General features: G+C 36.1%; 1 protein-coding gene across 1 annotated transcript; it reads left to right on the top strand.

Annotated features, from left to right (window-relative positions):
* Nucleotides 1-3,234: 3,234 nt before the first annotated feature.
* Nucleotides 3,235-12,633, top strand: LOC127548824 (zinc finger protein 135-like). Its single transcript, XM_051976439.1, has 2 exons — nucleotides 3,235-3,247; nucleotides 5,684-12,633. Exons 1-2 carry the CDS (start codon nucleotides 3,235-3,237, stop codon nucleotides 6,682-6,684), a joined length of 1,014 nt encoding a protein of 337 aa, XP_051832399.1. The 3' UTR covers nucleotides 6,685-12,633.
* The last annotated feature ends 307 nt before the right edge of the window (nucleotides 12,634-12,940 follow it).

The raw sequence follows: 12,940 nt of genomic DNA on the forward strand, positions 1-12,940 counted from the left end.
TATACACAGTTTGATAGCCCTTTGGGCATAGTTCCAAATTGTTCTCTAGAATGGTTGGATCATTTCACAACTCCACCAACAATGCATTATCATCTCAGTTTTCCCACATGTTCTCCAACATATCATTATCTTCTCCTGTCATCTTAGCCAATTTGAGAGGTGTGAGTTGATATTTCAGAGTTTTAATTTGCAATTTCTCTAATCAATATTGATCATAGCATTTTTAAAAAATATAACTATAGATGGCTTTAATTTCCTCATTTGGAAATTGTTCATATCCTTTGACTTTTATCAATTGGGGAATGATGTGTATGCTTATAAATTTGCACAGTTCTTTATGTGTTTTAGAAATGAGACCTTTTTCAGAAATACTGGCTGGAAATATTTTTTTCCAGCTTTGTGCTTCCCTTTTAATCTTGTTTCTGTTGGTTTTGTTTGTGCAAATGCTTCCAGATTCTTCAGTGATAAATAGATCATTTTGACTTCTCTTCAAACTTGCAATTTTTATCATAGGGAAATATTGGTGAGCAGCCTTGCATACCTTCTGCATACCTTACAGATAGTGCTGTTGCCAGATCTTTTCACAAGTGAATGCAACTCTTTCAAACCAAACCAAATCCAACTAGAATATATTTCAAACAGAAAGCAAAACAAGTGGGACTGTTGTTTTTGTAATGTATTCAACAAGAAGTTTCTAAGCTCTTGCTGTATGCTGGCTTCTGTGCTGAGCACTGGGTCTGTAAAAACCGTCTCTTTCCCTCATAGAGCTTCTAGTCTAATTTGTGAGACAACATAAACTTTGAGTTGTAGTCCTTCATCTTCAGTTGGGCATCTCAAACTAGCTGTCCCCCGTAGACATCTCAAATTCATCTTGTTCAAAAATTATCTTTCCTCTTCCTTCCTTTTCCCCTTCCCCTTCCAGAATTCCCTATTATTCTCAAAGGCATTCCCTCTGAGGGTTAGTAAGGAGTAGAAGATGTGGCTATAGGACCTTCCTCAGATATAGAGAAGGTTGATAGCTGGGAGGGGGAATAATTTAATTTTAGATATGTTGAATTTAAGATGTTTTCAGGGCATGCAGTTTGAAATATCCAGTAGCGATAAGGACCTACAATTCTGGACAGAGCCTGGTGCTGAACGTGTAAATCTGGCAGTTTTCTGTATGAAGATGACAGTTAAATCCATGGTAGTTAGGTTACTGAAAGAGAATATAGACGGCAGGTGGGGAGGATGTGAAAGTAGAGGAAGAGGTCTCTGTGAATTGTATGGTGAAGGTTGGAATGAGGCTGGATGATACGTAGGGCAATCTTGCCATTACACACAAGTGTTCTTTCCTGACTAGAAATTGACATTTTCCAATCTAATCACAATTTCTTATCTTAGATCCATTTATCCTTGTAATTCATCCCTCCTACACCTGTTCTTTGGAACTCATCAGAGCCTGTTCTCTCCTCCTCTCATTACTTCCTCAGGTTCTGACTTAGGGGCCTTCTGCTCCATCCTAACCCTGTAGCCATTTATTTTCTTTTGTCTGATTTCTGCTCTTGAATCTCTTACCTGCTTAGCTCATCACTGTTGTTGTTCTGCCATACTTCAATTCTAGATTATTCCACCATCCATTTCCTTTACTCTATTCTGGTGAATGAAGGTAGAAAAAATTCTACCTTCATGTTGACTGAGTGCATTACAAAGTCATATTATTCAATCTTTACTGTGAGGTCTTCACCTTCAGCAAGACAACCCTTTTATTCCTTTCTAACTTGTTTCCTGTCTCCCTATAGTAGCTATTCCAAATTTTTCTCTTAAAGTTTCTGCCTGCCCCCACTCCCTCCTTTGCCTCTCTCAGCTGAGATCTCTGTCTCTTACTTTACTTTAAAAAAAAATTACTTACACTCACACACACTCATAGACACACATAATACAAAGCTATGAAAGCCATTCATTTTGCTTCCTCTTTCGTCAAAATCCCCAGGCATCAGGTCCCAACTCTCCACTTTTACCCCAGTCTCTGACAGTGAGAGAACCAACAAACTCTAGTGGCTACATGTTATCTCCGAGGTTAATTATCAGCCTCTCCCCGCCCCCTCCCTCTCCCTTTTTTTTTCTTTTTTTAAAATTTAATTTTTTTCTAAATATACATAAAAACAATTTTAGCATTTAAAAATTTTTTTGAATTCCAAATTCTTTCTTTCCCTCCCCCTTTCCTGGAGAAGGCAAGCAATTTGCTATATGTGTGGTACATATACAATCATGCAAAACATTTCTATATTGGCTACGTTGCAAAAGAAACAGACAAAACAATCAGGAAACATAAAGTTTAAATAGTATGCTTTGATTTGTATTCAGAATCCATTAGTTCTTTCTGGGAAATGCATGATATTTTTTATAAGTCCTAAGGGATTGTCTTTGTTCATTGTTGAGAATAGCTAAGTCATTGACAGTTGATCAACTTACAGTATTGTTGTGACTGTGTATGATGTTCTCCTGGTTCTGCTCACTTCATTTTGCATCCTATTATAATTCATGTAAGTCTTCCTAGGTTTTTCTGAAAGCATCTCCCTCATCATTTCTTAAAGCACCCCATTATATATATATTTTTAATATTATCCCATCACAATCATACCATAGCTTGTTCAACCATTCTGTAATTAATGGACATCCCCTCATTTTCCAGTTTTTTGCCATCACTTTTTTTCGTTCATCTTTTTGGGATATAGATTTAATAGTATTCAAAGGATATGCAGTTTTTTAGCCTTTTGGGTATAATACCAAATTGCTCTCCAGAAAGTTTGGATAAGTTTATAACTCCACCAACAGTATTTTATTGTCCCAGTTTTTCCACATCCTCTTGACTATTTGTCATTATCCTTTTCGGGCATATTAGCCAACCTAAAATGTGTGAATATCAGAGCTGTTTTTATTTGCATTTCTCTAATCAGAATTAGAGCAACTTCATATGACTGTAGATGGCTTTATTTCTTCTGAAAAATCCCATCTTCATATTCTTTCAACATTTGATTTGTGATCTTATGAATTTGACAGGTTTCTATATATTTGAAAAATGAGGCCTCTATCAGAGAAACTAGCTATAAAAGTTATTCCCGAGTTTCCTGCTTTCTTTCAACTCTTGATTATATGGATTTTGTTTGTTTAAAAGCTTTAATGTAATCAGAATTATCCATTTTACATCTGGTAATGCTCTGCTTTATTTGGTTATAAATTCTTCCTTTATTCATGAATCTGACAGGTAAAGTATTCCATATTTCCTTAATTTTCTTTTATCAGCCTTTGTGTCTAAATCATGTACCCATTTTGACCTTGTCTTGATATATGGTATGAAATGTTGGTGAAATTGATGCTTCTTTAATTTCTTTTTCTAAAATGGGGTTATTTGAGTATTCTATTTCCTCTTCTGTTAATCTGGGCAATTTATATTTTTTGTAAATATTCATTTTGCTTAGATTGTCAGACTTACTGGTGTGTAATTGAGCAAATAACACCTAATAATTGCTTTAATTTCCTCTTTATTGGTGGCAAATTCACCCTTTTCATTTTTGATACTGGCAATTTGATTTCCTTTTTCTTTTTTAAAATCAAATTAGCCAATGGTTTATTGTTTTTTCCCATAAAACCAGCTTCTAGTGTTATTAGTTCATTGATTTCTTTACTTTCAGTTTTACAAATCTTTTTTTTTATTATTTTTGGGATTTAGTTTGGTGTCAAATTGGAGATTTTTTAATTGGTTCTTTTTCTAGGTTTTTAGTTACATGCTCTATTTACTGATTCATTTTTTCTCTGTTTTGTTGTTACAAGCTTTTAGAATTTAATGAAATTAGTCATTGTTTTTATGATTTGTTCTTTGATCCATTCATTCTTTATAATCTAATGATTATTTAGTTTCTAATTAATTTTAGTTTATGTTTCGATGTTCCTGTATTGAATGTAATTTTTATTGTATTGTGTTCTGAAAAGGATGTGTTTAATATTGTGCTTTTCTTCAGTTGTGTCATGAAAGTTTTTTTAAATTGGGAATTTGTGTTAGGCTAGGCTCTGTACTTCTGGAAGAATTTTCCGTCTTGCATCATTCTGGTCCCTATTATTTGGGATGCTATCACTGCTTTTTCTAAAGTATTAAGTATTATGTTCTTTAAGGATTTCAGACATAGTTCACACCATGGAGCTAAAAAACTAAGTAGACCCTAAGGACTGTGATTTGGGGAATAATCTGGTCATTTTCCCTCTTTTTTTGAGTTTTGCAGGTTTCTGATATTGGTTGGGGTCTGGGTGATACATCCCCATTTCCTATCAGCTAGCTGAGAGACTTTGCATTTTACTGACAAAACTGTAGGTCCTCACTTCATACCCTTTGCTATTTACCAAGAGGCCCTTACCAACTCCATGGGTTGAAATTGGGATTCTGCTTCAAAGTGAGACTGACATGGGATAGGCCACCCCTTTTTGAAAACCCTGACTTGACTACTTGCTGTGATCTGGATCCATGAAAAATGTCCCTTCACTTGCCTGATCATTACTTGGTCTAGTGCTCTTCCTTTGTCATTGTTGGAGTACATATAGTAGAGAATTATGCTGTACTGGTCCTCCCAATTGGACAAGTTTTCCTGTTTCCCCTGAAGTGCTTTCCTTCTATAGCCTTGCGTCTTAGAGCTTCCTTCAGGACTCAGATCTAAGTGTCTGCGAAATTCCTTTCCTTTTCGTTTCCCACCCAGTTTCCCCGACCTCTTTCCCAGCTGCTTAATGCCTTCCATTCTGAGATTAAATTCCATCTATATGTTTTATGTACATAGTTTTTTCAGTGTTGTCTCCTTCACTAAAATGTTTGCTCCTTTTTCTTCATAAATTTATGTGCAACTGTTGTTTTGGTGGATCACTTACTAGATAGTAAATTTGTGCTACCTTTATTCTTTCTGAATATTTTTAGGTGTTTCTTTTTTACATTAAATTCTTGGGTTTTTTTTTTTTTAATTCATTCTGCCACCCCCTTTATTGTTTATTTAAGTTTTTGGTTATGTTTATTTTCTGTTTCCTTTCATTTATTCCTTTTATATTGTTTTTTACCTCCTTCCTCATAAGATAATTTCACTTCCCTCCTCCCTCCCCCGCCACCCCCCAATTAGTTTTATACATGCTGTTTTCATCCCCACACTTTTGTAGGCTTGGATGTCCTGGTGGACTGACATTCTGTGTTTCTATGTGATTGCTTGTCAGATTTGAAAAATTCTAATTGTTAGAATATTTGTTCTTTGCATTGACTTGAATGTGGCTATCTGCCTTTTAACTTTTGTCTCTAATAATTCCCTTTATAATTACAGAGAGTAAGTGATCTCCTTTCTGTAGGGAAGCTCAAGGTATAATGAAAAACACTTGAATTGAGCTCAAATGACCTTGGTTTGAGTTCCAATTTTAGTAACAGTGTGACACTGGCCTAATCCATGATTTTCTCTGATCATTAGTTTCCTTATTTGAAAAATGTAATAGTTGATCTCATACTATTATACCTCACAGTGTTTTGAAGATCATGTAAACATTTACTAAATAGGTACAATATGATGTTATATATTCTGTATTTTAATGTTTCTTTTTTATTGGTGGAGGAGATAGAAAACATATTTTAAGTGTGATATGGGATGAAATAGGCTATTTACTTATTTTTAATTTCTTTTAGGTTGGGAGAATTGGCCTGAAATCAAACAGCCATTTCCAAAGCTGGGCATTTCTCTGGAAGAATACCAGGGAAGACTCACAAGTTATGGTCCTCACGCCTCCTATCTGGAAGAAACCATAGAAGGTGGGTCCAGGGTAGAGAGGCAACAGAGTAATGAGGAAAAACCTTTTGAATGTAGTGACTGTGGGAAGACCTTCCGCCTGAGCACAGCTCTTGCTATGCATCAGAGAGTTCATACTGGAGAAAAACCTTATGAATGTAATGAGTGTGGGAAGGCCTTCAGGCAGAGAGCACATCTTACTCAACATCAGAAAATTCATTCTGGAGAGAAACCGCACGAATGTCAAGAATGCGGGAAGGCGTTTCGCCTGAGTGCAGCGCTTGCTATGCACCAGAGAGTTCATACTGGAGAAAAACCGTATGAGTGTGCAGAGTGTGGGAAGGCCTTCAGGCAGAGGGCACATCTTACTCAACATCAGAAAATTCACACGGGAGAGAAACCTCATCAGTGTAAAGAATGTGGGAAGGCCTTTCGTCTCAGCACCGCTCTTACTATGCACCAGAGAGTTCATACTGGAGAGAAACCTTATCAGTGTAAGGAGTGTGGCAAGGCCTTTCCCTTCAGCACAGCTCTCATTATGCACCAGAGAGTTCATACTGGGGAGAAACCCTATCATTGTAACGAATGCGGGAAGGACTTCCGCATGAGTACAGCTCTTACCATGCATTTGAGAATTCATACTGGAGAGAAGCCATATGAATGTGATGAGTGTGGGAAGGCCTTTTCCAGGAGTACAGACCTCACTCACCATCGGAGAGTTCACACAGGAGAGAAACCTTACCAGTGTGATGAATGTGGGAAGTCCTTCAGATGGTGGACACATCTTACTCGACATCAGAGACTTCATACTGGAGAAAAGCCTTATCAATGTGAAGAATGTGGGAAGGCTTTCAGCCGCAGAACGCACCTTACTCGGCATCAGAAAGTTCATAGTGGGTAGAAGTCTTAGGAATATGAGGCTTTTTGTCAGAGTACACACTTAACAGAGTTTATTCTGGGGAGAAACCTTATATAATTATTATGGGAGACCATTAACAGAATCACATACCTCACTCAATGATAGAAAATTCATACTGGAGACAGATACATTTATCATGTGGGAAGATCTGTTAGAACACAACTCTTAGTATCAGAATTCATATTGGAGAGATGCCTTACTAATTCAATTTTTGGGGAAAGCCTTCTACCAGACCTCACTTTATTCTGTACATTAAAAATTGTATTGGATAGAAATCTTGTCACTATAATAAATCTGCAAAGGCTTTCTATCAGAGCTTAATTTTTAACTAATCATCAGAGTTCATACTCAAAAAATAACCTTCTGAATGTAGGAATTCCATCTGTCAGAATAAGACATTTATTTGACTTCAGATGATTCATATTGTATAGAGACTTTATGCAGGAAAGGCCTGCCAGAACACTGCTCTGAATATAATATTCATTTAGTAACTGAAATTATCAAAAAAGTCTGGCTTTTTAAAGAAGAGGCCATTAAAGAGTAATTAGCTTTTTTTGGGACAGGTTTACTACAGTCGTCCTTTCAAATGATGCAGGATACAATTTATTGAGATTTCAATTAAGTGTTTTCACAGTTTCTCATGTTCTTGCACAAAAAAATGCAGAGTTCTAGACTAGATAATGGTGCTGTTAGATGATTTCAGAACTAGTTGGATGACCAGACCTCCAAATACAGTTATTGTTAGGTCAGTAGCAGTCTGGAGGGAACTCTAGTGATGTGCTGTAGGGATTTATCCTTGGCTTTGTGTTTTAACTATTTTTTTGTTGATTTAGCATACAATGGCATGCTTATTACATCTGTAGGTAATGAAAAACCAGGAGGGACAATTAATACAGTATGTGGTAGGGTCATATTTAAAGTTCTTCATGGGCTAGAATGAAAGACCAAATGTCTTCCATTAAACAGTCACTATTTGCTTCAGTGGAATTGGGGGACTGTAGCCACTTGCTTTATTAAGGTGCCTTCTTTACTCTGGATTCAAGTATTCCATCTGTACAGGATTCAGGCTTGGAAGAGTTTGCCTTATAATTGAGAGGAATGTATGTTTCTTAAGCTTTTAAGTCCCGATCCTGATACCCCAAAGGGAAAATTACTTAAAAGTAAAATTTATGCTTATATGTAGGTCTTCCAGGAATAACAAGGGAATAATCCCAATTTACTTTGAAGTGGAGTGTTACTGGAGGAAAGTAATTGGGTTGGTGAAAGTCTTTTTCCCCATGTCATGGGAGGATCAGTTGAAGGAATGGGTATGTTTAGCTTGGAGAAGACTGAAGGACAGACGTAACTGTCTTAGCTATGCAAGTTGAAAAGAAGTCGATTTAGGCTTGATGTCAGGGAGACTCTTCTGGCAAGTAGAGCTCTCTGAATAATGCTGGCATTTCTCCCCTCCTTGGATGGTAGAGGTTAGACAACTACTTGTTAGAGAGCATTAAAATGGGAATTCCTTCCATGCCTGCTGAGATTTCTTCGATTATTCAAAAAATTCTATGAAAGAAACACTGAGCAATGAATGAAGTCTCAAAACACAGCTTTTACTCTACATCAGAGAATTCATGCTGGAGAGAAATCATAATATAATGAATGTGGAATGATCACTTGAAAGGTGACAGATCATTCAACCTCATAGTTATGTTATTGAAGAACCTTGTGAATGAAATATGAGTGGAGCTTCCATAAAGTAAAACTTATCAAATACCTGAAACTGCATACGAGAGAGACTTCATAATGTTGGAAGGCTTTTTAATGAAATACTCATAGAATTCATCCTGAACATAAGCTTAGGATTGTAATCAGTGTGAGAATGTCTCCTGCCAGAAGACAGGACTTTTCTCAAATTAGACAACGCTGGAGAATCTTCGGGAATACAGTCTTGAAAAGATTGTGTACATCAGAAGAATTTTTATTAATAAGCAATTAACTAAAACATTTAGATTTCAAACTAAAATCAAATTTTAAAATTGATTTTAAAAATCAAAAACAAAATCCCTAGTTTCTCATAATGGTTGTTCCAAACCTTTTCCCTGTTCAAGTTCCCTAAGAATTTTCCTCAACCAATTTCCATGATTATGTTAGAAGACTTAGTATTCTCTGAGGAAAATTGTGGCGATCTCATAAGTGCTTTCTCCCCCTTCTCCCCCCAATTGTAGTCTTGTAAACTACTCAAAATCATCATCACCTGCTCTCTTGAATTTTAATCAGAGGGAGAGGTGATGAGATTCTACATCTGGTGCTAGAAAGAATCTCAGGAGATCCTCTAACACAACCCTCATTTTACAAATGAAATCAGTTTAGAGATGTGTAAGTCACTTGCCAGAGGTCACACAGTAAGTGCCTAAGACATGCTTCAGCTCAATCCTCTGATTCAGGAGCCTTTCCATGGCAACACTAATAATCTTGGCTAAGGTCAAAGTCTCTACTTCTGGCCTTGATTCTATCCCTTTCACTGCAGAACTTATTCCAACAATAATTTTCCTTCTTCAGTCTTCGCTGGCTCCTTATCAGCTTCTTACAGGCACATCTCCAATTCAGCTTTTTTTTTATTAATATAGTTAAACCCTGGGAAGTTAATAGTTGTTCGAATGGGAGGAAGCAGTAATTTATTTAAGTCTTGCCAGTACAGGGTTGTTTAGAAGGTAGGGGGAATTTCCATTGCCAAGTGGAATACAGCACTGTTTTGTAGTGAAATCTTGTAGAATGACTTAGAGAAGATAATCTCATTTAATGGGGTCAGATTCCCCACCCCCAACTTCCTATTACCCAGAGCTATCAATAGAAGGTTTGGGGTTACACCTGGGTTATAGCTTTGGGAGGGCAGGTAACCAGAAGTTTGACAAGGAGCTTCTAAAGTTTTTCTTTTTGATTAATTTTGCTTTTTTTTCTTCTTCTTGTCTATCGATGATATAGAAGTCTGTTATCTCTGCCCCTACTTTCTCAGCAAGTGAATAAGGTTAGTGCCACTGGACATCCCGCTGTTCTCCAACATCTATCCTTTTTCTTAATCGAATAGAGAAATGGAAGCATTTCTCAATTTTTCTTCATTCTCTCCAGTCATTTCTTTTTCAGCAAAGACCAGAAGCTTAACCTTGTTTTCATGTTTTAAGCATTGTGTTTACTGTGTGCCAGGCGCAGTTCATATTTGTTCTTTTTCATATGGGAATCGAATTAATATCCCTCTCTCTAGACCAATAGTTTGTATTTATTCAATGGGGTTCAGTCTTGCTGGTGTGATATGAACATAGCTTAATGATCCCAATAGTTCTTGTACTCCCAACAGATTGTGGGTTGTAGCAGTTAACAGCTGGTGGGAATTGGGAGTTTCTTTTCTAGCAGGCTTAGTAATGCTTCCCAGTACTTGATTTTTTCCTAGTATATTTATTTTTTAATACACATTGCTTTGTGAATCATTTTGGGATAGAAAAATCAGAGCAAAAGCGAAAAAACAATGGCTTCTCAATATTTTAAAGAAACAGCTGACTTCTCATGACTACTCTTTGTGCTACCACTCCTTTTCTTTTTCTGTCCATTACCTCTCAAACTTTCTAAACTGAATGTCTTCAGATATCACATTCTCTATTCCTTAGATTCTGGTTTTTGTCCCAACCATTCAACTAAAACCGCTGCAATGATCTAATCACTAAATATAATAGCATTTTTTTTCTTCTTACCTCTGAAGTATTTTACTGAACCATGATTTCAAAGGTGCTGTGCTTGCTTTTACATCTTTAATAGCTTCTATCTTCTTGGCTTTTTCCTGACTGTTTAAGGTAGAGACAGTTGATGAAGTAGATAAAGTGCTGGATCTGGACTAAAGTCCAGAAGTAAAAACCAGCTTTGGACATGTAGCTGTGTGACCGTGGTCAAGTCATTTAACTTCTCAGCTTCAAGTTTTCTCATCTATAAAATGAGGAGAATAATAGCACCTACCTCCCAGAGTTGTGAGGATCAACTGAGATACTTTTTGTGAAACAAAACCTTAAAGTGCTATATAAATACTAGCTGCTATTATTGTTATTTTTATTAACGTTTGTCATTTTGCCGCCTTATTTTATATTTGCCTGTCGAGAATCTCATCCATTTATAGTAACTTAAGATGTTACTTGCAGCAGTAATGGCCATACTTGGATAAGATAGCAGGTTATTTTTGAAGTATTGATTGGTTTTTCTGTTGTTTTTCTCTTCCTGAATCTAGGAAAGGGGATTGGATGAGAAGTCTAATGACTTTTATAGTTATAATAAGCTTGCTGCCTTCAGCCAAACATATATATGCATTTGTGTATACAAATTTGTATATATATCTATGTTAAATATGTGCATTTATACTTTATTGATGCCTTTGTTTTTTTATATTCTTTTCCCTATATACCTTCTAGTACATTAAACCTTCCCTTATAACAAGTAGAAGTAGCATAAAACTGATTTTTTTTTCTGATGGCAAAGTCAGTATTCAAAACCAACTTCCCTTCCACTTCTCTTCAGTAGGAAGGAAAGTTTTTTTTTCAGGCCAAAGATTTGTCACTCTTTAGCTTAATTTTTAGGGACATTCAGCCTTATGATTCTTCAGATGTATTTTATCTCAGGGAATATAGCAGATGATAGAATGATAGAATTCAAAATGGTGCCTCAGAATAGAGTCTTTGGATGTTAGCAGGTGGGTGGGTTCATTAGGAGGCCAAAAGGTCCCTGACTAGTAAAAAGCCATAAGGGCACGAACTGAGAAAGGGATACATTAGTGAAGCTTTGCTGACCAGGATAACAGAAGTACTTGATATTGTGAAATCTGGACCTAGTATATGCTTGATTAAATGTATGTGTATGCTAGAGATATGCTCAAATTGGAATACACCAAGGTGGATTATCCTGGACTTCTGATGTTTTGGAGAGGGTGAGGGAAGACTCGTGTCCATGAATGTTATGGGGATGGAAGAAGAGTGATGTGCTTTATTGAATATAAAGTCTTTTTCTAGGAGAAAGGGAATTTATGTGTATTTTAATGTTAGAAGCTTGTTCCCCAGGGCACCTAAGTTATAGCTAAATGGGCTAATAAAATATATATTTAAACTTTGGTTTCTTTCCCCAATAAAGAAATGAATAAATTTCTCAAAAGGAATTATAAATTATTAATGGCCATATGAAAGGGTAATCCAAACCAAATCACTAATAACAAGAAAGCTGCACATCAAAACAATTCTGAAGTTTTACTTCACATTCAGCAAATTGATAAAGCTGACAAAAAAGGAATAGTCAGTGTTGAAGGAGTTGGGGAAAGAGGTGATATTAATGTATTTCTTGTGGATATCAATCAGTACAATGAATGTATAAAGCAATGTAGAATTATTGAGTTGTTAGGTCAGTAATGCCCTATCTATCAAAATAGAGTAGCAGTTTTTGTGGTAGTTAAAAGCTGAAAAGCAAAGTGGCTGCTCCTTGTTTAGGGAATGGCTAAATAGTGGTATATGAATGGAATGGAATATTTCTGTGCTTTTAGAAATGAATATGGAGAAATATTGGAAAATTTTAAGTGAACTGATGCAAAGTGAAATAAACGAGCCATAAAAACACTCTCCACAATGACTACAATATAAATGTTAAGATCACAAAATAACTCAAGAAGAACATTGCAAAGTAAGATCAAGCTTGGTCCAAAGGATAAGAAAGCGCCTCATACACTCCTTTAGCAAAGATGGGAGTCATGTGGATATCACAGAGGTATATTTTTTGATTGTTAATTGGTTTTGCTGAGACGTTTTCCTATTTTAAAAAAGAGATTCTTTGTTATAAGGGATGGTCTTGAGAGGGGTTATGGGGAGGGATAAGGGGGGAAATCTTAGCAATGCAAAAACTATATCAATAAAAGTATTTAAAATAAAAGAATGTGTGTTGGATGAATGCTTAAAACAAAATCTTGGTAAATAAGCCTAAGACAACTTGAGGAATAAATCCTAAGGACTCACCTATCATTTTGAAGCAGATAACTTGATATCTACATCTCTTTGAAGCTACTCGCCAGCAAAGCCAATTGCCTGTAAGATATAACTCCATTTCTGTCAATGGTCTAATATATATGTATTTCAGCTCTTGTTGATATTTTAAACCTTATTCTTTCTTGGTCTGAATAACTCACTTTCTAATTTTACGACTCTAGCATCAGACCCTTCCAGTCTGTCAACAACCTCATTTT

The sequence above is a fragment of the Antechinus flavipes genome, chromosome 1 (assembly GCF_016432865.1).
Source record: "Antechinus flavipes isolate AdamAnt ecotype Samford, QLD, Australia chromosome 1, AdamAnt_v2, whole genome shotgun sequence".
In the NCBI taxonomy this organism is placed as follows: domain Eukaryota; kingdom Metazoa; phylum Chordata; class Mammalia; order Dasyuromorphia; family Dasyuridae; genus Antechinus; species Antechinus flavipes.